Genomic DNA, 23,929 nt, shown 5'->3' with positions numbered 1-23,929 from the left:
TAAGTTTTTGATTCATCTGAAATTTCTGTTTTTGTGATATTGGAAATGAGAGATTATGTTTATAATCTTTAAGATTCATTTATAGATGTCCTGACTTGGAATCCAACCATGTTCATAGATCGATGCTGTGTAATTGGATGGTGTGTAATTTTTAGATTAATTTGGGTGAGGCAGAGGTGAATTGTTTATGCTAGCAATTGTGGTACTTCACTGTCAATTTAGTTGTTATGCCATTGCATAGTACTAATAAAAATAGCTGGTATTTATTGAATATTGATTATGTGTTAGACATTGTACTGAGCTCTTTATGGGGATTATCATTTGATTATTACAACAACTTTCCATGGTAGATACCATATAGGTACCCAATTTAGAGAGGAAAAAACCGAAACACTGGGATTAAGTAATTTACCCTAATTACATGGTTATCAATTAGCCGAACTGGGGTCTGAACTTAGCCAGGTCTGACTCTGGAACCATTCCCTTAACACTATATCTTATTCCAGGAAACTTCTTTCCAATTCAAAATTCTGGGAAGAATTGTTTTTTTATGATTTTATTCTGAATTGCATCCTTTTCTCTTTTTATATGGCTATCCATTACAAGGAAGTAAATTTGGAAGAGGCTTTTGATATGACTTGCAGTCAATATCAGTGACATCATCTGAACTCCCAGATAATGTGTGGCTGATCATTTCTTCTGAGTTAGCAGATAATTTTAAAAAATATTTTATTTTAAGCAAAGCAATATATGTATATTATAGTAAAGTCAGATAATACAGACTTGTAAACATCGAATTTTTGTGTGTGTGTGTGTGTGTCTGTTTTATATTTACTAATTTAAATGACATTTTAATGCAGCTATTTTTGATTTTTCAGTTTAGACGTTATGTATTAACTTCCTATCCTGGAAGATAAGAATTTGCAACCCACTCACCAACTTCCCAGCACTCCTTCCCACCAGACACACACACACACACACACACACACACACACACACACACACACACACACACACTTCCTTCATCCTTCAAGTTATCGTAATCTTTGTTCTTTTGAGTCCTCAAATTGGATCATTTTCTCTCTTTTCCCCATTCTAAATCTATATTTCAGTGAAATTCAAACCTCTTTCCTGAAATTCAAAAATATATCTTTATTTATATATGGGTTTGTTACCTCAAAGGCAAGTCAAATTTAACATGTTCCAGATTAAATCTTCATCTTTCCTTGAACACCTGCTTCTCCTCCTGACTTGATGAAGCCTCTCTCCCTCCCGTCACCCAAGCAGAAACCTGAAACTTGTCTTAAACTCCTTTTTCTCCTTTCTCTATCCCTTCAGTCACCAAGATCCATCAATGCTTCTTAATTAACATTTTTTTAATGTTCTTTCTGTAGCTACTACCTTAATTACATTGTTTATACTGTCCGTTTTCAGATTTTCATTCTTTCTTGCCTGGATTTTTCCCCTTATTTCTGACTTGTTCATTCTGCCTCCAATCTTGAGTTGCCCTATCCTGGTGTCCTCACTGCTTCCAGTGATCTTTCTGAAACAGCAAATGCTACTTCCAGGATTAAAACCCTTTAAAGATTCCAAATGAGGATAAAACTCCAGAAACCTCAGTATGGTATATAAATTCTATGCACTTTAACTCCTGCCTGCATATCACTCTGTGTCTCAATGTTAAAACTTAGAGATAAAAATGTATTTAATTCTTGTAACTGAGGATAAGTTTGTACTACTTGTCTTATAATAGGGTGGTGGTGATAGGGAATCACAATAATCTTTGAGTCCAAAGCATGATGGGGAATAAATAGGCTGACAGGGAAGAAATCCAAGAATCCATTCTCACACTTATCTCCCCACTGCCAGATTTTCATTTGGCTATAGTTTGGCTGCATTTCTGCCCTTTGCCAGTAGGTGCCACCATAAAATGCATACTGTACTTTCACCTGAAAAAAAGAGGTTTCAGGTTTCATAGTTCAAATGTTTAAAATAGTTGTTCAAATGTTTAAAACTCTATATTTCAAGTTTATTACACAACAAATCTTCAATGGCACACCTGAGTTATATATATATTGGACTAAATGTTATGCATTTATAGAATATTAAATCTGGTTTAAATTTTCCAGTTCAGAATTTCATTTAAATATATTTTGGAAGCATTTTGATACATTTTTATGTAGCACCTTTGATTATATTTAACTAGAGGCCCGGTGCATGAAATTAGTGCACTTGGGGCAGGGGAAGGGGTTCCCCTCAGCCCGGCCTGCGCCCTCTTGCAGTCCGGGAGCCTCCGGGGGGGATGTCTGACTGATGGCTTAGGCCCGCTCCCCTTAGCTCTGTCGTGTAGGTGGGAGAGGCTCCCACCTCCGCTGCTGTGCTCACCAGCCATGATCCCGGCTTCTGGCTGTGCGGTGCTCCCCCTGTGGAAGCACACTGACCACCAGGGGTCAGCTCCTGCATTGAGCATCTGCCCCCTGGTGGTCAGTGCGTGTCATAGTGACCGGTCATTCCGCCGTTCGGTCGATTTGCATATTAGCTTTTTATTATATAGGATTGTTATAGATTTTTAAAAAATCTCACCCGAGGATATGTATTTATTGATTTTGGAGAGAGAGGAAGGAAGAAAGAGAGAAACATCTATGTGAGAGAAACACTGATTGGATGAAACCCCTCCAACCTAGGTATGTGCCCTGACTGGGAATCCAACCCTCAACCTTGTGGTGTATGGGATGATGCTTCAACCAACCAAGCCACCTGGCCAGGGCTGGCGATATAATTTATTTTAGTAAATAGTTACCAAATTCATGAAGATGGTGAGGAAAAGCCAATCAATCACTCTTTATGGTAGAGAGTTGGCAATTACATTAAAGTATTGCCTACCAATCATTTGTCTTTATTATTGCTTATTGTTCTCCTTCAGTCACTATGTTTTGATACAAGCTTGGGGTTTAATGTGTTTTTCTCCACTAGCTTCATTTTTTTTCTCTTTCTGCTCCAGAGCTTTGATGTGATGCATTTAGTAGTCAGGAGCTACAGTTTACCTTTCTCACCTAAATTCTATTAATGTTTATCCAGCATAGTCATAATGTGTCTTCTGGGAAGCCTTCCTGAATACTTCCTTGTTCTCTGCCCTTCTCACTCAAACTTTCTCTATTCCTTTAGTATCTCCTATCGTATGATCAATTTTGACCTTTTAAAGAGACAGGTTTTATTCATTTTGTATTTCTAGTGCCTAACACAATTGTCCTGATGTCATTTGAGTTAAAACTTCAGGAGTTTCTAGGCTTTAGAAGTAAGTGTTTGAAATAATAATCCTCTGTGTTGTTGAGCAGATATTTGAAGAGTTAATGGTTGGCTAGTGCATAGTGAATGCATAGCAACAGACTAGGCATGACACTGGTGCTTGGTGTATTTTGCCAGGGGTCAAAATATGACTTTGACAAGTATCTTAAGTACAGGTCTAATATATATATATTTTTTCTAAATAAAATACAATCAGTGAATTATATTATTTTTAAAATTTAGCATATTTGTTCTTATGAAAAGAATGAGAAAAGGGAGGCAAAGGTGGCTTTACCTAATATTTAAAGCTTTGTTTTTTGGTGTGATGTTTTTTTGTTGTTGTTCTTATAATTGACTAAGACAATCTTTCATATTTTATTACCCTTTTGAATCTTTTCCAAAATGTTTCCATTCGAGATTAATTCCCAGAAAAAGCACATAATGTTAATTGTGTATTCATTTTGGCTATATTTCATCCAGTTATGTCTGTGCTTTTAATTGAAAATTAAGAAAAAATTAGCTGAAAAAGAAAGTGCCTGCATGCTTAAAATAATTCCTAGAGTCTACTGATTACGGTTGTATGGCAGACTAGGTCAGCTGATTGACCCTTCCTTTCACAGTAATTAATAATGCTGGATAACATATTTTTTTAAATGCTTCTCAAATACATTGATGAGCAGGCAATTTCAATGAAAATGCAGACAAAAACTAGAGGAAGGAAGAAAGCCAGAAAGGAAGTCAAAAAGGGAAGCCAGCATTTATTTTGAGACTATTTGCTGAATTTGGTGATTTGGAGTCTGTTCTTATAGCCACCAATGTCTGCCGGACAGATGACAAAGTCGAAGGACTTCCCAAGGTGAGGAGCATCTTAGGACATACCCATCCTTCACGGCTACCCCTTCAGTGTAAAATGAATTAAGACTAAGGGTTTTAACCTGATAAAGGGTTTCTGTGAAAACCTACTTGATGGTAAAATATTTTAGCATTATATTTAAGACTTAGAATGAGTTCTTGCTCTCATAATTTTTTTTATCATAGTATTAGGTGCCCATTTCACTATAGTAAGGCAAGAAAAAGAAAAAGGTGATAAAACAATTGAAAAGGAACAAGTAAAACTCTAATTGATGATATGATTATATATGTAGAAAACTCCAAGAATCAGAAGAAAAATGATTAAAATTAATAGTAGAGTTTATCACAGTGTTTCTGGGCACAAGGTTATTAAACAAATACCAATCTTTCATATTTTATTTCTTACACCATCACCAAATAGAAAATGTTAAAAAAAAGTAGCATCAAAGAGCCCTAGCCAGTTTGGCTCAGTGGACAGAGAGTCGGCCTGCAGATTGAAGGGTCCCAGGTTTGATTCTGGTCAAGGGCATGGATCGATGTTTCCTTCTCACGTGGATATTTCTCCTTCTCTCCCCCACCCCCTCGCTCTAAAATCAATAAAAATCTTTGGGCGAGGATAAAAAATAATACGGTTCCTTTCTCAAGGAGCTAATTTTTTCATAAAATGTTTCCCAAGCTTGTCTAGTCATAAGAATCACCTGTGGTACTTTTACAATAATACAACTATTTAAGTCCTTCTCTGGAGGGTGTGATCTGGAATTAATCTTTTAAACTAATGCTGAATATTTTTCCTTTTTTTGGGTGGGGGGAGAGTGGGTGGTACTTGGAGGTTTGGGGGAACTGCAACCCAAATTTATTCAGGTTCAGGCTTAGTATAAAGAAACAATTGAGTTCAGGTTTTTGGCCATAGTTGGTCCAGTCTCTGGTTTGCTTTAGATCAGTGTTCTCAACCTTCCTAATGCCACGACCCTTTAATACAGTTCCTCATGTTGTGGTGACCCCCAACCGTAAAATTATTTTCGTTGCTACTTCATAACTGTAATTTTGCTACTGCTATGAATTGTAATGTAAATATCTGATATGCAGGATGTATTTAGGCAACCCCTGTGAAAGTGTCGTTCGACCCCCAAAGGGGACTCGACCCACAGGTTGAGAACTGCTGCTTTAGATGATCAGGCAAATTTGGGAGACACTGGTCTAATGTACTATTGCATATTAAGTCTCTGCAGTTTTTTTCTAACTTCCCTTTTCTACTTGGACCATCTATTTAAATGTGAAGAATTATATTTCCAATGATCGTTAGGGAACCTGGCTTGTTCCTAAAACATAAAGTCTGGCAATGAGGCAGTGAGGATGAAAACTTTAATTCCTAATTTCCTTTCTGGCACTATAAACTTCACGGAGAGATTAAACAGCTTACTCAAGATAGAAAGTGAGGGAGCTACGATTTGTGCTCAGGTAGTCTGACTCCACACTCAGACCACACCCCCTTCTCAACTGGCACAGTGCAGCCTTTCCACCCGGGATGGAGATCTCCTGACCTCAAAAAAAGCTCCCTTCTGTTGTTGACACTGGTAATTTCTTTCTTGTAATGGACCCAAATCCTTCCCTCTACACATTTCCCACATTGGTTTTAGGTCTGTTATCTGGAGCAGGAACTGCAACCCAAATTTACTCAGGTTCAGGCTTAGTATAAAGAAACCTGGATTCAGGAGGTTTTATAAAACCTTACCTGTGGGCCGTAGTTGGTTGAGTCTCTGGTTTGCTTTTGATCCGTATTAACTAGCTTGCTTTCCTCTTTCATGTAATCACTCTTCTCATACTATAGTGCAATATTACGTGTTTCAGGTCAGTCTCCTTCCCCACCACCTCCTTCCTAGCCCAGAACAGTGCGTATTCTTGAATAAGCTACTTAACCATTTTCTCATCTGTGATTTAAGGGTAATAATACTTACTGAATTGGTTTTAAGATTAAAGTGATGTAGGATTCTAGGTATTCAGTGAAAGGTAGCTTTTGTTACCTTAGTTGTGTCGAAAGGTACATATTTTAAGTATATTGTGTATATATAACTGCATCTGAATCTGTCATCATATATAACTAAATTATTTCCCTTTAGTTTTCAAATAAAGAAAGAAGTAACTTACCTTGTTGAAATGACTTACTTGGTAATTTTGCTTCTAATGGTTCTCATCCTTTTCTTAAATGTGTTCCTGTTTGATTTTTAAGAACAAATCCATAATCTTTGAAAAGTGTTGATTAACTCTGAGAATTATATTGTCAAGCTTATACACACATTGTCATTTCTAATACTATTATAAAGGCAATCTTATTTCCATTTTCAGCATTGCAGGGAGTCGGATACTCTCCGTGATAAAGATGCAGGTGATTAAAGGCCAGAACAACAGGGATCCTTTTTGTAAAGCAGTAGAGGAGGTTGCTCAGGATTTGGATTGGAGGATTAAAAATATTTTCAATTCTCAACAAGGAGACTTAGCTGTTAGCACCACTGACATCAGTCCTGCACGGGTAATGAGCTTTTTATATTTTATTATCCTTCTATATAAAACATCTCCTCTTCTATTTGTTGTAGAAGTGGTTTACTATTGCTACTTAAGTCAGAAGAATGTGTTTCCTGTGTTACGTTGTTGACAATTTAAGTTCTCAATAGGATTATGTAGGATTATGTTGGAGTTGGGTAAATCTTAACATCTTTGGACCAAATTGACTGTATTTGTTAAAGTAGGGCATTGGATAATCTTCAGTATCCCTTGGAGCACTAGCAATTTATAATTCTTGATGGATACTAAGGTGTTCTGTCATATTTTTTAATAATTATTCTTCAAAGCAATTATTTTCCCTTTGGTTTCTCTGGCTCTGACCTCAGTACTAGGCACTTAATAGAAAAGCAACAAAATGGTTTCTATTCAGTAGTTTATTTTTCTTTTACAGAATTTTCCTATTTCTGTGATGTCTTATTTTCTACTTCCATTGCAGCGTACTGTGAACATTCAGAATTTCTCCTATACTTAGAAATCTCTTAACTATATATTCCTAGAACATTCACCTCTCTCTCTCTCTTTTTTTTTTTTACAGAGATTTTTGAACATTATGCAGTATTATAACTATGGTATTATAGGAAAAATTTTCTACCTTGCTTTTAGCTCTAAAACACAATTCTGGAGTATGTGTTAAAATCCATTTGTTACAGTTTAGTTATTCAAGTAACAAAAGCCCCTTTTCATTAGTTGTGATTGTGACAGCTAGTGTATGAAGAAGGACTTTTGCTTATTTTTTATTATTTATTTTATTCACATCCCCTGGGGACTATTTTTAGATATTTCTCAATAACTGCATGTTTTTAGATTAATTTGATGGGGGAGATTCTGAGTTGTTCTCCATATATCCCATGTATATTAACAGTTCCTGTGACTGGCTTGGCTCAAATGACAGCCAGGTTATTACTATCAGTATAAATCAGGAATTGTCACAACTCAGATAATTAAGAGCATCAACCTCTCCCATTTCCAGTCACAAGAAATAAAAATGCAAACAACCTGGTTCTTAATTGTATGTTTTTCACCAAATCAGAAATCTTTGAAAAATGCGATTCAATAATTCCTCCGTGAGGTTAATATTAAACAATATGGACTTATCTGGTGCTAATGAAAAATATATATGTTACGCACTAGGTTTTGATAGATAATTGGTTAAAGTTCCAGTATGGGTGTGGATTATAGTTCACCGAACCTGAGCCTGAGTCAGCCAAGTAGAGAAAGGAGGCCAAGACCATGTTGGTGAAAGCTGAGGAGTGTCCCAGAAAGGGCAGCTTTGATATCGAGGTATAATGTCCAGCAACCCTATTGGTTAGGCACTCTAAATACCCGTGTTTTACCAGTGATTTAACTGAAGCACATTAAGGTTCAGCAACTTTCCCAGACTTACACAGCACATACAACTAGTAAGTTGTTATCAAAGCAGACAGAAATGCCTTCAGGGTCTGTGTTTACATGTATTTATGTATTATATTTTATCATACATTTTTGCTTATTCTTCTATCTCGTCACTGAGTTTTTCCAGCTCTCCTCTTTTAATCTGCTTTTTCTTAATCTCCACTGCTACTATCTTCTTCACTTTTAAGCTGGATTATTACAGTCTCTTAATTTGTTCTGTCTTCAGATTTAATAACATTCTTACCCTGGAGTATGTTTTACACATTGCCATCATTTTTCTAAAATCTAAATAGTATTGTTTTACTTCCTTGCTTAATAAACTAAGAGATTTTTAACAGACTGACTTATAACCTCTTTGCCTGATACACAAAGCTTTTCTAGGCTCATGTCATGTAACTCCCTCTCTATTATCCTATTCTTCAGCCATATCATACTCCCCGGTCCCTGAAAATACCTTGCTCTCTCCTATGCCTTTGTGTCTCCTTCTCTATGAAGCCATTCTTGATTCCAGGGTAAATTGATCACTATCTTTTGTGTGCTCCCAAGGCACCATGTATACCTTATGTTAGAAATAGCACTGAGCACTGTGAATGCAATTATTGCTTACTTATTTTATTAAGGAGAATGTGGGTTCCTTGTGGCAGTGGTTTTTACCTTGGTGGTCTTAGCTTCAAACACAGTGCTTGGGTCTTAGTATGTACTGATCAATGATTACTGAATGAATGAGAATCAACTATAGTTTTTTATTTTTGCATTTCAGTAGATCTTTCTAGCCATTTGTGGGGTTGGTATTTAGATCACCAGAACCTCATCTCTCTTTGGTATAAGAGAGAAAAATACTGAGAAGTTAAATCCTGAGGGAGGTCGCATAGGAAGGTAGACGCTAAATTTTCTGACTTAAAAGCCCAACGTTATTTTGACCGGAACCTATTGTCTTCCTTTTTGATGATACTATTTTTTGTATTCTTTTGTGCTTTTGGAAGTTGATAAGATTGATTTTAGTATGGCTTGAGGGAGAAATATTCTCATGCCTGAAAGCCACTTCTTATGGATGATCTTTTATTAAACAACAGAGCAGGAAAGAGAACCGTGGTGCATGAAATGGAAAAGTGACTGATTGACCCAGCCGGGATGATTATAATGTTTACTTAAAATTATTTTTTGTTCAAGCCAAAATCTTATGCCATAAACCATGGCACTGCATACTGTGGCAGAGATACCGTGAAACTTTTACTAGTTCTTTTGGATGAAGAAGCAGCCAGTGTTCCTACCAAAAACAAAGCAGAGCTTTTATATGACGATGAATACACCATTGATCACAATGGCACTTCTATTCTTACACTTTTCAGGTAAGTCATGTGGAAGCTATATGTATGTGAATGTTAACTCTGAGGAGTTTTTGAAAAAGCACCTCATTGATTATAAAACAAGTGCATGCTATGGTAGGAAATGTGGAGATTATAGATAAGTATGATTAGAGAAAACTGAAGTTAGTTAAAAGGAAATTGAACACTTGAATGTGAGTTATATATAAAAAGGTGTATTTTGTAAGAGTATGCCAGGTGTTCTTTTATTTATTTATTTTTTGTTTTTTTTCTTTGGAAATATTTATTTGCTTTGCTATGTGTGTCAAGAACTTTGCTAAATGTTTTCATTTATGTTATATCAGCCCTCATAGCAACCTCTTTTAATAATATCCTCACTTTTTAAGTGAAGAATTAGAGGCTTGAGAGGTATGTTAAGTAATTTGCCCAAGAGAGCTAAGTTAGCAAGCAGCAAACGTGTCTTTCTCTGAAGCCTGGGGTCTCTGCTCTAAGGACTGTGCTATTCTGCCTGAGAAAAAGAGAGAGCATTGCACCAAACTCCCATTGGAGTTGGCATTTACTGTTTCTTCCTCACATTGTGAAGAAAAATACTAAACTAGTGTTGGTATTTCATGCAAGACATTGATACTATCCAGTTTTGACAACAGTTAGATCAAAATCCAGTAAGTTGATAATATTTTTAATTAATGCGTGTTCATTTATAAAAACATTAAAAATTTTAGAACAACCATTTTAAATTGTATTTAGTGCATTGTGGAGAATTTTTACGTCATCCCATTGTTTGATCTTTTCTATTTTCTGCTTGAGCTACTTTTTAGAAATCTAATTTTAGTCTAAAATTGTTCATACACATCCATGTGTGATTGCTTCATGCAATCTCTCTCTTGTGCCTCACTGTCTTTTGTCTTTGAAGAGAAAGGTTAATGATCTATATTTCAGTTTTGTCCTATAATTCCTTTAAATGTTGTCTTCTTCACCAGCTTCCCATGATTATTCTTTACTATTGGGCATAATATAATTCTTTCACATTCTACCTTAGAAATGCCCAAATATTTTCCTAACAGTGGAAATTTATTTTATCAGTGATTTGCTTTCACCCTGTGTCAGAATTCCAGAAATGAGTATAAAGAAAATGAATCTTTGTTTTTTTCTCCTTTTACCTCTGTTTAACAAGGTTTACTTTTTAGGTAGAAATATAAATGATTTAAATTTTCTCTCATTCTACCATTTACTATTTTGTGTTAATAGAATATTTTAAAACAATATTAATCCCACATCCATTTTAGGGAGGTATTTTTCTGTATTCAGTCATGTGGCCAAACACATTTTAATTGTTTGCAATTACCTTGGCACTGCTGTTGTCCTTGTGTGCACAGGTACCCTCCATGGTAAAGTAAATTTTTAATGGTCTCCATTGAAATGATAAAATTAAGGACAATGTGTATAAATATAAAGTCAATATAAGGTTATAAACTAGACTTGCTTAGAATTAACTATCCTTTAGTTTTATATAATGGTTTTTTGAGTCACAGGGGTTATGTCTCTGGCTCTGTGGAGCCAAACAGGAACTTATTGGGGAATCCAGGTTTCTCTGGCTCCAAAGCTCCAGTATCTATTTCTCCATTGTGCCTTCTCTAACCCTTCTTCTTATAAACTATGCTTTTCTCTTTTGAATTCCTCTGCTATGACACTTAGCCTTTTTCATTTTGAATTTTAGTTAGGTGGGTGTCGTTTTTTTTACTTAGACTTCATGAGTCCTGAATTCAGGGCCAATGAATGAATAAACTTTCTATTCACAGGATGTTATACAGTGGCTTACATATAGTAGAAGCTCAAATATCTAGTGACTGAATTAATTAAGCAAATTATTAATATTTAGAACTGTCAGAATATGGATACTGATATTTTTATATAGTATTATATAGATTCAGTAGTCTTTTATTATGTAACTGCTTTTGTGTAGGAGAGGGTGAAAACTAGATTTTAGAAAGCTCTTTTGGTTTATAAAATTTTGCTTTATTTGGACATAGATCTCCCATACAAGTGAATAATTCTTTGGTGAAACCACTAAGAGAACGCATCCATAAGTCAATGGAAGAGAAAAAAATTAAGGTACAATTTAATGTATTGTTGTGAAAATGATAGAAATTGTTTTATTTTTAAAAGAAATATATGAAATTGAACTGGGTATAATAAATATACATTGTGCATGGAACAATAGGAATTAAGTGGAAAATGAGTTATGACCATTTACATACAGAAACATTTCTTTTATATAATCTTGGCTAATATGTCTCTGACTTAATCATTTCATGAACCTAAAAAGGAAAGGAATAAGTATCGGTTACCACTGAGTGTTCAAGAAATATCTGCTCAGTGAATGAAGGGGAAAATAAATGAATATGTTTTCTCATTTACATTTCTGTATCTTAAACTGAATCCTAAGGCTGCATGATTTCAGTCTAAAGACATAATGGCAGAATATAATTAATTGTAGATTTTGACAAAGAGAGCATTTGACATGGTTCATTGACTAGAGCTGTTCTTTATATTTCCATTTTGTTTTCCTGTTCTCATTTGAAACATTTGTACCTATAAGTAGTCAATAATGTGTTTTTCAAGAGCTTAAAATTTTTTTTGGTCTTATTTTTCAAAATGAGACTCAATATTAACTCATTCATTTATTCAACATACATTTATTGAATATCTACTATGTGCCAGGTCATCTTCTATGGTGGGGAATTCATTCATTTGTTTAACAAATTTTTCATGTAAAAGTTATTGTTATCCTTAAACTGTCAAATAATTATTCATCTTGATACAACTTTGAGAACTCTAAATTGTATGTTCTTTATATTCCCATTTAGAAAGTTAGTTCCAATTAGCAAAGCTTTTAGTTTTCATCTATTTCATTTATATATCCCAACCCCATTTAGTTTATTTATACATATTAATGTCTTATATTTCCATTGATTATTAGTAGTTGCTAATAACTAATACTTGTGAAATACATCATTGAGTTTTATACAATGTTTCTGTGAATAAAATTTGTCAACTCTTTGTTATATTAACTGTAAGTAATGTAGTTAAGGCATGGGATTTTATGATTTTTTTTTTTTTTTTTTTTTTTTTTTTTTTTTTTTTTTTTTTTTTTTTTTTTTTTTTTTTTTTTTTTTTTTTTTTTTACAGAGAGGAAGGGAGAGGGATAGAGAGTTAGAAACGTCGATGAGAGAGAAACATCGATCAGTTGCCTCCTGCACACTCCCTACTGGGGATGTGCCCACAACCAAGGTACATGCCCTTGACCGGAATCAAACCTGGGACCCTTGAGTCCGCAGGCTGACGCTCTATCCACTGAGCCAAACCAGTTAGGGCCGGCATGGGATTAAAAAAAAACACACATTTATTCTTTGGACTTGATTAGAAATGTAACATATAAATTCTTTAACTTTTTTCCTGCTATGGATACTGACAGACTTTAATATTTTCATTTAAAGATCATTGAGATATTTTGTTAGAAGTAAGTCAAAATGAAAATATCTGAAAAAATGAAAAGCGTTAGTTTTTTCTTATAGAAATTGGTAAGTCAACTAATTACTATAAAATGCATAGATAAATTTAATTTATAGAGAAATTTAGGAAATTTTGGGAGTAGAAAAGAGATTGTCTAATCCAGTCTCATTTACAAACGAGGAGACCAAAATCCTGAGAAAGAACCTTATTCCAGATCTTATAACTGCCATGATATATTATTCTATGCCAGTGTGCAAAGCCATGGTTAAATGCTAATGAGATAATAATTACATTGCTTTTGTAACTTAGTAGTGGAGCTGGCTTAGTCTACATAGCTCTGAATCTAAATGGCAATAGAGAATTGAGGGAATTGGTGTTTGTGATTATATTTGATAGTACGGTATTCTTTATAAAAGCAAAGTGTGAAAATAATTGGTTTAGCCAGGTGTACAGCTGAACCATGGCCAGATAGAGTACTTATTTGGAATAATAAAAAAATGTTGCTAATATTTACTACTGAGTAACTATGGAAAAGTAGTTTAACAGCTAATTACCTTATTATCCTGTTACTTTTGCTCTTTTGGCATACATTTTTTTTTTTTTTTAGTCATGGAAAGAATATATAATTTACACTTGAAAAACTGTCTTGGAAAGAGCACTCACTGCAAAGGTAGAAAATATTAGAGAACTTAGAATGTGGCTGTTGTAGATGATACTTGATTGTGAAATATCCATGTCATTATAATGGGGCAAATTAACTTTTTTAATATTTTTGTTTCCTCATTCAAAAATAGTAATAGATACTCCTCTGAACATAAAATCCTATTAAAGTCATTATGGAAAGTATTTATTAATATACTAATTTTAAGTCTTCAAGTCTTATGTCTTAGTGTAGCTTATTAGGAAACTTGTCTATTATGGGCAAACAAATTTTTCTATGAAGGAAATCGGAAGCTTCTTCCAGAACCTTTATGGTTTTGGTAGGAACCAGTAGAGAATGTTTTCTCCCCATTTCCAAGCAATTTATACAAGTACCCTTAAACTTTTTTTTAAACAAAATTAAATTTATTGGGTTGACATTGGTCAACATGAACATATAGGTTGCAGGTGTGGTTTTCTATGTTACAAGATCTGTATATTGCACTGTGTGACCACCACCCAAAGTCAAATCTTCTTCTGTCACCATATATTAGGACCTCCTTCTCCCTCCATCCCCTATACCTTTTCGCTAAAAAATTTTTCAAGGAGATACCTCCTTATATCTCTCTAAATAAATTTGTTTCATTCCTTCCAGCTTGATGTAGCAGTATTTTCAACATCAGGCACAACTGAAAGGTCATATTTATGGGCCTTTTTCTTACATGTATGTCAGAATTATCATCAGTATTAACTGACCTAATAACTTAAGTGAGCTGATCAGGAAAATACTGGATCTTTAAAACATGGAGTAATCGAGACAGTGGAAATTTGGACTTAGGTAGTGTGAAAAAAATTGACTGCTATAATGGTACCTTTGTAAGCTGCCAGGCAGTTCAATACTCATGATGTTAGGAAATTCTTAATCAAATATCCAGGTTTAACCTTTAGGGTATTAGAAAACTCACTGTATATTCAAATTAAAATGGATTTAGTTCAACTCATAGAATTTCCCTCCCCTTAAAATGAGACTTAAAATGAGTACAGAATAGTAAAAACTAGCAAATATATTCACCAAGAGCAAACAACATAGAATAATGTAATTAGATATAATAGACTTCAAGAACGATGGCCAAGGACAGAAATGGAAGATTTCAGAGTGAAGAGGCACAGCATGACTTAATGACTTAATCTACTCTAGTATTCAAATATATTAGTGAGTTGACAAAATCCTGAGAATTATCATAATATTTCCAGAACTGAGGAGCCAACTAAATGTGTGTGTTCTTGTTTTTCTTTGTTTGTTTTGTGTGTTTTTTTCCTTTCTTGCCAGAGAAATAGTAGAAATGGCAACTGCATGTAATGTGGATAAATGTGGAAAAGGAACCCTGGGACTTACTAGTACACACTTACTCTATTGTGACATACTGAATTGGGGAAATGATGCAAATGATCTCCTTCTATTTGAATGAGAAACAGTCCCTGAGCAGGGGTAGCAAACCTTCTTAGAGTACATATAATCTATAATAATAAAAGTGTAATATGCTAATTAGACTGGACGTCCTTCCAGACGACCTTCCAGACAAAGCTGGGGCTGCAAGGGAAGCCCAGGTCGTCCCCAGGTGCTTGCCTGTGGCTGGAGGGAACTCCGGGTCCTGGGTGCCGGAGGGAAGCCGGTGCCGGCAGCCAGGGAAAGGAAGACCTACTCTTGCATGAATTTCGTGCATCGGGCCTCTAGTGTGTAATAAACTCTTAGAAGAGAGTGCAGAACCCAGACATTTTTTTCAAATTGCGCATTTTCTCAGGTGAACCCTACTTCTGCCTCTACCATTGCTCTGGCTACAGAAAAATGAAGGATAACAAAGTATGCAGCCTTCAAATTGTAACTGAAGAGAAAATAAAATGCTCTCGAATAAGGAGGGAACAGAATCAAGAAATCACTCCCAGACTTGGAGGTTTCTGTTTCTAACTAGGATATAGTAGGTCATAGCAGAATGCCATTTCTACTGCAAAACAAAAGGCAGAAAAAATGGGGAAAATATATCTTAAAGACATAGACAAACTATGTAACCAAAGCAGTTTAAATAAACTAAAAATTCTGAGGTGAGCTAGCCATTATCAGCTGTTTCTTCCCTGGGATTATTTGCCAGTGTGGGGAGCGACCCGAGGATTGGTATTGGCCCATATAAAGGAACTCCAGAGGAAGAGATGAACCAACAAAGATCTTGGGTGTCTTGAGAGGTTGGCAACAATTTGGAAACTTCAGGAGCCCTGAAGTTTATTTTTACCTAGCACACATATGCCAAATTTCCGGAGCTGAGAGTAAGTCTAAGGAGCCTCAATCCAGTACACTGACATTAGCTGTGATCTTGAGGCAGCTGGGAGACAGCGCTCTGCTTGAGGAGCGGGACCTGCCTGAAACACAAATATCTCCTCAAGATATTTGCCATATTCGGATATGAAGTGAGATGGAAGGCCCAAGAGCACAGTGTAATACTCTGAAGAACAGAGGCCATAGACATACACAAGGCTTTCAGCTGAAAGCCTAGAGGGCCATTCCTGAGGAAAAAGAGCCAGAAATTGAATATGCGTTATGACTTCTGCAACCCAGCTCTGACCCAGCTCAGTCCCTGACTACCTTCACTGTGTCTGCCTAGCAGATGCAAGGGAAACCCTTCATCTGGAGCCTGTGCAGTTCCTTTATACACAATATCCAGCATTAAATAAAATATTCTGGAAATGAAAAGAGGAAGGAAGATTTGTCCTTTAGTCAAGAGAAAAAACTAACAAGTGATCCAGATATTAGAATTAGCAGACAAGGAATTACATTTTTTTTAATATGTAAAAGATGGACAAAATGGAGGATAAATTGGAGAATTCCAACAGAGAATTAAAATCTATAAAACAGAGCCAAGTAGTCATTTCAGAACTGTGAAAACGTTGTCTAAGAACTCATTAGATGAGTTTAATAAATCGGACATAGCATCGTAGCACAAGTGGACTTAAAGATAAGTCACTAGAAAAATCTCCAAACTAAAGCAAAGGGAGAACAGAATAAAAAAGGAAAAGAGAAGAGCAGGACATAGAGAAAAAGTCTAACATTTGCCTATTTGGAGCCCCCGAACAGGCGGAGAAAGTAAGATGGAAACAATTTTTGAAGATATAGTGATTGTAGTTTTTCCCAAAGCTTAATTGACTTCACATCAGGTGGTTGTTAGTAACAAGACATGGGAAACACATGTAAGGTTTCCTTTACTAATACAGAGTTACATATGGGTTCTAATATTATGGACCCAGCAAGCACAAATATCCCAGAGTACCTTGAGAATCCATTTGTAGCACACAAAAGTGCCACAGAACGTGAATTGTAGATTTTTTTCCCTAGAGCAGGGCTTTTCACTAGAACTTTCTATGGAAATGTTCTGTATTTGTGCTAACACTGTAGGTGGTAGCCGCATTTGGCTACTGAGCGCTTGAAACATGGCTACTGCAACTGAGCAACTGGATATTTTAATTTTACTTAATTTAAATTAATTAGCTACACATAGCCAGCATATTAAACACCTGCAGTTCTGGTAGATTAGAGATACCCACGAGTGCAATAACTAGAAACCCATGATAAGTAGAGGAAACGGCGTGCTAACCATGATAAACTATAATAAATAGGATTTAAGTAGGCAGAGAGAATGGAAGAGAGCATTTTAGGCTGAGCAAACAACCTGATGAAAGTATTAGATTGCTTTACAGGTAAAAGACTATGTATTGGGCAGTTGTACAAAATACGTGAATAAAAAATGTGGGACATGGTTAAGGAAAGTGTGGCTTTTGTGGTTTTAAGGAACAATTACTTTTTGTGGGGCTTATTGTAAGGATATGTGCATGAGAACCAGAAAAAGGCAGAATATTTAAGAACTTGAAGGAACAGTTGATGTAATGGAGCTTTCGGACTTCCACTGCACAGTTCTCGGTGCTTCTATGTGATTTAGCTTTTCTCTGCATGTATCCTCTCTCGTTTCCATACCAGTGGTTTCATTACTTTATTGAACAGAGTAGAGTTTACTCTGTACAGATTTTTCTATCTCAAAGCTTTTGTCCTCAGGGTGATTTAACTATTCTTTTTTTAAAAATTTATCTTTATTGTTGGAAGAGTTATAGATATTCCCTATTAAGCTACTCTTTGCCAGTCTACTTCTCTCATTTCTCTATATGTGGTTTCCTTACTCTCTTTTAAAGAGTAGAATCTATTCTATACATCTTTTTGTACCTCCACACTTTTGCTTACTCATGTGTCTGTTTCCTCATACCTTTCACTTGCGTACACCAGTTAGAAGTCTGTTTTAATTTTACTTAATTCATTTAACAAACATGCATTAAATGCTTCTCAAATACCAGGCTCCGTCCTAGACATTGGAGAAACGTTAGTGAACAAAACAAACAAAAGCCCCTGATATTTGTGGGTCTGGGATGCAAGAATCCAAATGGAAGCCCCTGACCTATCCCTACACCCTTCAACCCTGGTTCTGTTCCATACTCTTAGGGACACTCCCTCAAGAGGTGTACATATCACTCTCCATTACCCATGCCTTGAACAGTCAGCCCACGAGCCTAGAGGAAGAGGCTAGTGCCAACCCAGTGCCTAGGACAGTTTGTGCAGAGAATTCTGGGCCCCAGGTACTTGCAATAGGATCTAAAAGCAAGGAAGAATCTGTTGACTACAGCAAAAACACATTTAGGGCAGTGAAACAAGGAAGGGCATAGAAGAAGCAACAGGAGAGCCTGGACTGGGCTGCTTTGGCTCACTGGGAAGTCAGAGAAAAGGGGGCCTTGGAGACAGGTTTGGGGGTGAGCCCTGGATGAGTTGCTGCTGCCCATTGCTCCCCTGCTTGCAAGTGTCGGGGTCCCTTGGAGTTTAGGAGATAGATGTCTTTGGGAGAAGGAGAGGTGAAGGGAATGGAGGGGCGTGATCCCTGGAGGCAGAGCTCTGAGAGTGTGTTTCTTTGGATATGTTTTGGTTTTAAATAGGATGGTCAGTTGGGGTCTCTTTGAGAAGCATAGACTTTAAGGGAGTCAGTAGCATTTTTCATTAGAATGAAGATGGGATTTTTGTATTAGACTGAAATAGAAATTCAGTTAGGAATTGAATTTGTTTTGGTTGAAGTAATGAATACCTACTAAGTGTCAAGTGTACTAGACATTTTATATCCTTCATCCTAATGAATCCTTGCTCAACTCTAGAAAGCATCATTTTCCAGACTCTACAGCTAGGAAGTAACAGAGCAAAGGTTTGTATTCAGGGGTGAGACTTCAGAGTTTATGCTATTCCTAAAGGGTAAATAAAGGCAGAGTAATTATAATGAGGACTCATACAAAGATAATACTACTACTTAGGTCAAAAATATTATCTTTCTGCTATTTAGCAAAGTAAATGAAATTTCACTGAAGAATAAATGGATCATTTGATATATTTCTAAATTCATACGCCACAAGGGTAGCAAATCTATTCTTTTAAAAATGTGATAATATAAGAACAAAAAGATAAATTCAGAGTATTTATTTTTAGTTATATATTTAAGAGGTTAGTTAGGAATAATTTCCTTTTCCAAACTTGGTGTATTTATCGGGATAACGGCTTAGAACTTTCCTTTTCTTTGTAATATTCTGAGAGTGCCTGCAACTTTTCAATATTTTGACTCGTTTTAACTGAAGTCAGGCTTTCCTATGTGAAGTACTATTTTCCCCAAACTGGGAACCTACTAATAATTTCAATTTAAAAAGAGCTTGTGGCAAAAGGACTTTTCCAATTCTTGGCAAGTTTGAAGTTCATTGCAATTTTACTGTGGATAGAAAGCTTTCCAAAGGGGGGAAATCACTCTACAAAGGAAAACTTTCAATCCTTGTCTCTCATGTGACTGGAACATAAAATGATTTTAACAGCCATGTATGAATCTGGACATTATTCTTAGTTGTTTAGGACTTCAAAAGCACTTTCAAGAGGGAATTGTTTTTGCTTATTTGTGATTCCAAATCAAATACACAGGGAGATTTGGAAGATTGGCAACAGGAAGTAATCTCAGTTCTATGTAGCCACTAATCTTGTGCACAAAAATTCAACTTTTATGAACAAAGGAAAAGCATTCTCTTTTAAGTTATAAATACAAGCAAATGTAGCTTGTATTGTTTTAATAACTAAAGTGAAGACGCTGATTGTAAACTCATTTTTTGAGCTGCATTCCAAGAATCATTTTAGAGTTGGCCTAATTCAACGAATTTCTCACTCTACTCTCTTCATATATGTTAGTACATTAATAACTGCATAGTATCAACATAGATCTAACATTTATGTAGCCCTTTCATGTATTTAACCATTTAATCCTGGCTATTTTGTGAGATAAATTTTATTCCCACTTATATGTGGGTAAGTGAGAAGTTTAGAGCTTTACTGAACATCATCTACTTAATAAGTGATAGAGCCAGTGTTAGAAGCCAGGTGTTTTGACAGCAAATCTAGTGCCTTTCCCTTCACATCATTGCTTTGTGTGCGGATTTCTTAGCTGGACGTTACATTGTTGGCTCCAATCAAGTTCGTGATAAATTAAAATCTCTAGATCTTTTTCATATGTTGTTTTTAAGTGAGGCTTTCCTCATCCTGTACATCTGTAATTGATAGTTTGAACTTAAATGCAGGACTTTATCCTCATTCATTTTCATCTTATTATTTTCTACTTAAGGTTCTAGCCATCTGAGATATTTTCAATCTTGATTTTGTTATCCAATTTATTTATTATTCTTTCCAGCTGTGTGTCAGCAGCAACTTTTATAAGTAGGATGGCTTCTGATTATAGAAGCCATCCTAATACTCTCTTTAATACACTATGTGCCTATCACTAGTTGGAACTTAATAAGTAGTAATTAATAAAAAAAGTTTTTTGTGTAGGGTAAGGAAAAGAAAACCTATATATAATCTTTTGTACCTAAGTATTTCAAGACTATCATAGAACTGTTGTGGTTCTCTCTTATGTTTTGATATGTTTATAATATGTTTATATCATTTTATAATATTTAACTTGTGGTTCTCTCTTATGTTTTGATATGTTTATAATATTTTTCATGCTAAAAACAAAACAGTTGTTAAATATTTTTCTTTCATACCTGAATCCAGTCTCAGGATTTTAAGAATCTATTGCCTTGTAACTCTAGTTTTCTAAAATTGCTCCTGATGTCACTAAGGTTCAAAAATTTCCTGAGGAGAGGAAATCTAGTTATAATAAGGAGGGCTGTACCTCTTATTTTGTGACTGTATTTATATAGCAAAGGAAGGTTTTTTTTTTACTTAGATGTATGTTAAAAATTAATAAAAATAAAAATAGCACAGTTTTCTACAGAAATGTTTATTTGTGCTAAATATGAGATTGAGAAAACACTGATTGTACTAAATAATATAGTTATTGTATTTTTACTTAAGAGTATTTTATGGGTGGTGCTGACTTTGTGGTGGAAGACTAAAGTCCCCCCAAGCCGCCCATCACTATCTGGGTACTATGGAAGTGACCCTAGCCAGCCAGTTAGCACTCGTTTGCCTTCATGCGCTTACCATACTCTGTAACTCTCTGTAAGCAATACATTTATAATTCTCTATAAGCAATAACTCTGGTGAAATGAAAGAAAATTATGTAAAACAATAATGTCAACAGTTACCACTGGTTTTACAGATGGAAATTTTTAGATAACGTTACTATAATAATGATCTGATGTAATATAAAGTTTATTTTATTAGCCAAATTCACTTAGTAGTTTTGTCAATTGCTTTAATTCTGTATTTATGGAATTAATAAAGTCCAGAAAGGGCTAGTTAAAACCTTCAGTTATATTTTTGGGCATCTCATGGTGGAAACTATATAACAGTAGTTGCATTCATGTGGATTCATGAAGCTATGGGATTGTAGTTTCATTATTGAGCCTACTCTAACTTTAAAAAAATAGTTTTGGTCTTTTGCATTTTTACATTTTTAAAAAATTTTGTATATTTTTGCACTCAAATGGAAGATACATTCCAATGGTCTAATTCTTAATTAGATATAATTATTAGTGATCTAGGAAGTGGAGGTTCTTATAGATATCATTAGTCAGAAAGATATAAATTTGTCATGCTGAGAAAACTTGATTTTATGAAGCAACTGTACTGGGGACTATTCTGATTTCTTCTAATCTAAACCATAGTCAGTGGATTTCACTGCCATTATCTTTGCAAATATCTCAGAGGGTTAATTCAGTGTTCTCTGAATATATAAGCATAATATAGAACTACTGAATATACAATATAAAGTTGTGCTGTTTTAGACTTTATGAACTATATCAATAAATTTCCAAAAGTAATCTTCTGCATAATGTGATTATGCTTTGAAGTGTTTAAGTTCTCTTTCTTGAATCATTTATTTGACATTTAATCTTTGTCTACTTCTGGAAAGGATTTGGGATGAATTTGGATTTGGAGAAGTCTCCTCATAATAACTGAGTGTCATTACATATTAGATGTAATTGTCGAAACTTGCTTTATCTGTATGAATTACTTTGTTCTGCAATTAATTTCTATCCCTAAAACAGCCACTGGTTTTATGTTTGCAGAATACGTTTCCAAAACTACTCCCTTGGCATCCTTTTCAGTGGTTAAGAATTAAATTTAGCTTTCTAATTTTCTCCTACTTATAACGTTTGAAGATAAATGTAAGAGTGTATTTTGAATATTCAACCATTAAATCACTTGGTCAGATTTTCCTAGAATGACATATTTGAATCATCTTTCTTATTTTCGTAAATATTCAAGTTTTTAATCAAGAAATAATGCCTCTCAGTCACCATTTTGTTTTCTTTCAGTTTATTTCTTCATTAGATTTCTATTTTTGTTTTTTTCATCCTTTTTTAGTTATCTTTTTATCTGAGCATTTCTCCCTTTCTTAATTTCTTGAGTTACATATACTGGTATTTGTTTTTTCTGAAAGAGTTGTACTCTGTAATTCTTAGGATGAAGAACTTGTATTTATTTAGGATTATGTATATTATTTTTAAATTTATCATAAAACTTTCTTTCCAAAGCAGTTCAGACACAGGAATATGTAAGAAAGGCCTCTTAAGAGTCTAAAATTGATCTTTCTAAACTGTTACAAAAGATATGAAAAATATATATATAACTGGTATTACTGAAATGCATAAAAATGCTAGTTGTGACAATGAATGAATTTGTAAACTAAGAAACATCAGGGGTTAAAAGTTCTCAATGAATAATGAAATTTCTATGTGAAATTTTTATGATATCTTGATTACTAGAGAGTGTATTCCTACCTAGATGAAAGATAAATAAAAATAAGAATAAATTGTATATTTTCCTCTTTCTTCCCATTACCAGATGAAGCAAACCTTAATTAGATCCCAGTTTTCTTGTACCTATAAAGATGACTGCCTGATAAGCAGGAATACATGGAATAATGTTGATTCAGCATCAAAGCCATTGAATGTTCTTCACATGGAAAATGACCTTTCTGGTAATTGACCTTATTTGAGCAATTAAATAGCAATTTAATTCCAGTATAGGGTTTTAACTTAAGTAAAACTAGATTTTCCCCTCACAAAGTATAAAATGTGAAATGTAAAAGTGTCTATTTTTAAAGACTTGGGCTTATTTAAAAAGTTAAATCTAAGTACAAATTTATAGACAGGAATAGGACACAGTTTGATTTAACTAAATGTATTTAAGAAATAACTCTTACATTTAAGGATTTAGTGTCATGCATTTAAACAAAGCAAATATTTGTTTGTAGGGATGAAAGTGATATGATAAAAGGAAAAATAATCTAATCTAATAAAAGAGAAACATGCAAATTGACCATACCTTTGCTATGCCCCAAGCCACGCCCACCAGCCAATCAGAGCAACTATATGCAAATTAACCCAACCAAGATGGCGGTCGGCAGCCACGGAGCTGGAGCAAGCAGGAGGCTTGGTTGCCCCGGCGATGGAGGAAGCCAAGCTTCCCGCCTGCCCTGGCCGGCTGTGGCCTCCGCTAAAGGCAACAAAGTTTCAATTATAGAAGATAAATAAATCCTGGATACCTGCTTCCAGCCAGCCTCCACTGGGAGCTTGGGTGGCTGGGGGCCGTGGCCAGCATGAAAATAGTCATCAGCCCCTCACCCAGGCTGGCCAGGCACCCTAGCTGGGCCCTCTACCCTGAAGGGGCTGTGGCCAGCCTGCACACAGTCATCAGTCCCTCACCCAGGCTGGCCAGGCACCCTAGCTGGACCCCCACCCTGATCTGGGACACCCTTCAGGGCAAACCAGCCAGCCCCCACCCATGCACCAGGCCTCTATCCTATATA

At 35.2% G+C, this 23,929-nt stretch overlaps 1 protein-coding gene across 9 annotated transcripts in view; it reads left to right on the top strand.

Moving 5' to 3' along the window:
- Positions 1-23,929, top strand: part of PARPBP (PARP1 binding protein) — a 74,396-nt gene that overhangs the window by 17,030 nt on the left and 33,437 nt on the right. For all 9 annotated transcript variants that reach the window (XR_001359530.1, XR_001359528.1, XR_001359529.1 and 6 more), the window contains exons 7-10: positions 6,481-6,664; positions 9,259-9,437; positions 11,444-11,525; positions 22,963-23,098. Coding sequence is in view for 5 of the 9 variants with exons in the window: in XM_014528748.1 (XP_014384234.1) it covers positions 6,481-6,664; positions 9,259-9,437; positions 11,444-11,525; positions 22,963-23,098 (581 nt within the window). In the remaining 4 variants the exon portion in view is untranslated. The remainder of the gene's footprint in view (positions 1-6,480; positions 6,665-9,258; positions 9,438-11,443; positions 11,526-22,962; positions 23,099-23,929) is intronic.

The sequence above is a fragment of the Myotis brandtii genome, unplaced genomic scaffold, assembly GCF_000412655.1.
Source record: "Myotis brandtii unplaced genomic scaffold, ASM41265v1 scaffold65, whole genome shotgun sequence".
Lineage (NCBI taxonomy): Eukaryota > Metazoa > Chordata > Mammalia > Chiroptera > Vespertilionidae > Myotis > Myotis brandtii.
Note: the sequence above shows the minus strand (reverse complement) of the source record. Positions and strands in the feature narration are given on the sequence as shown.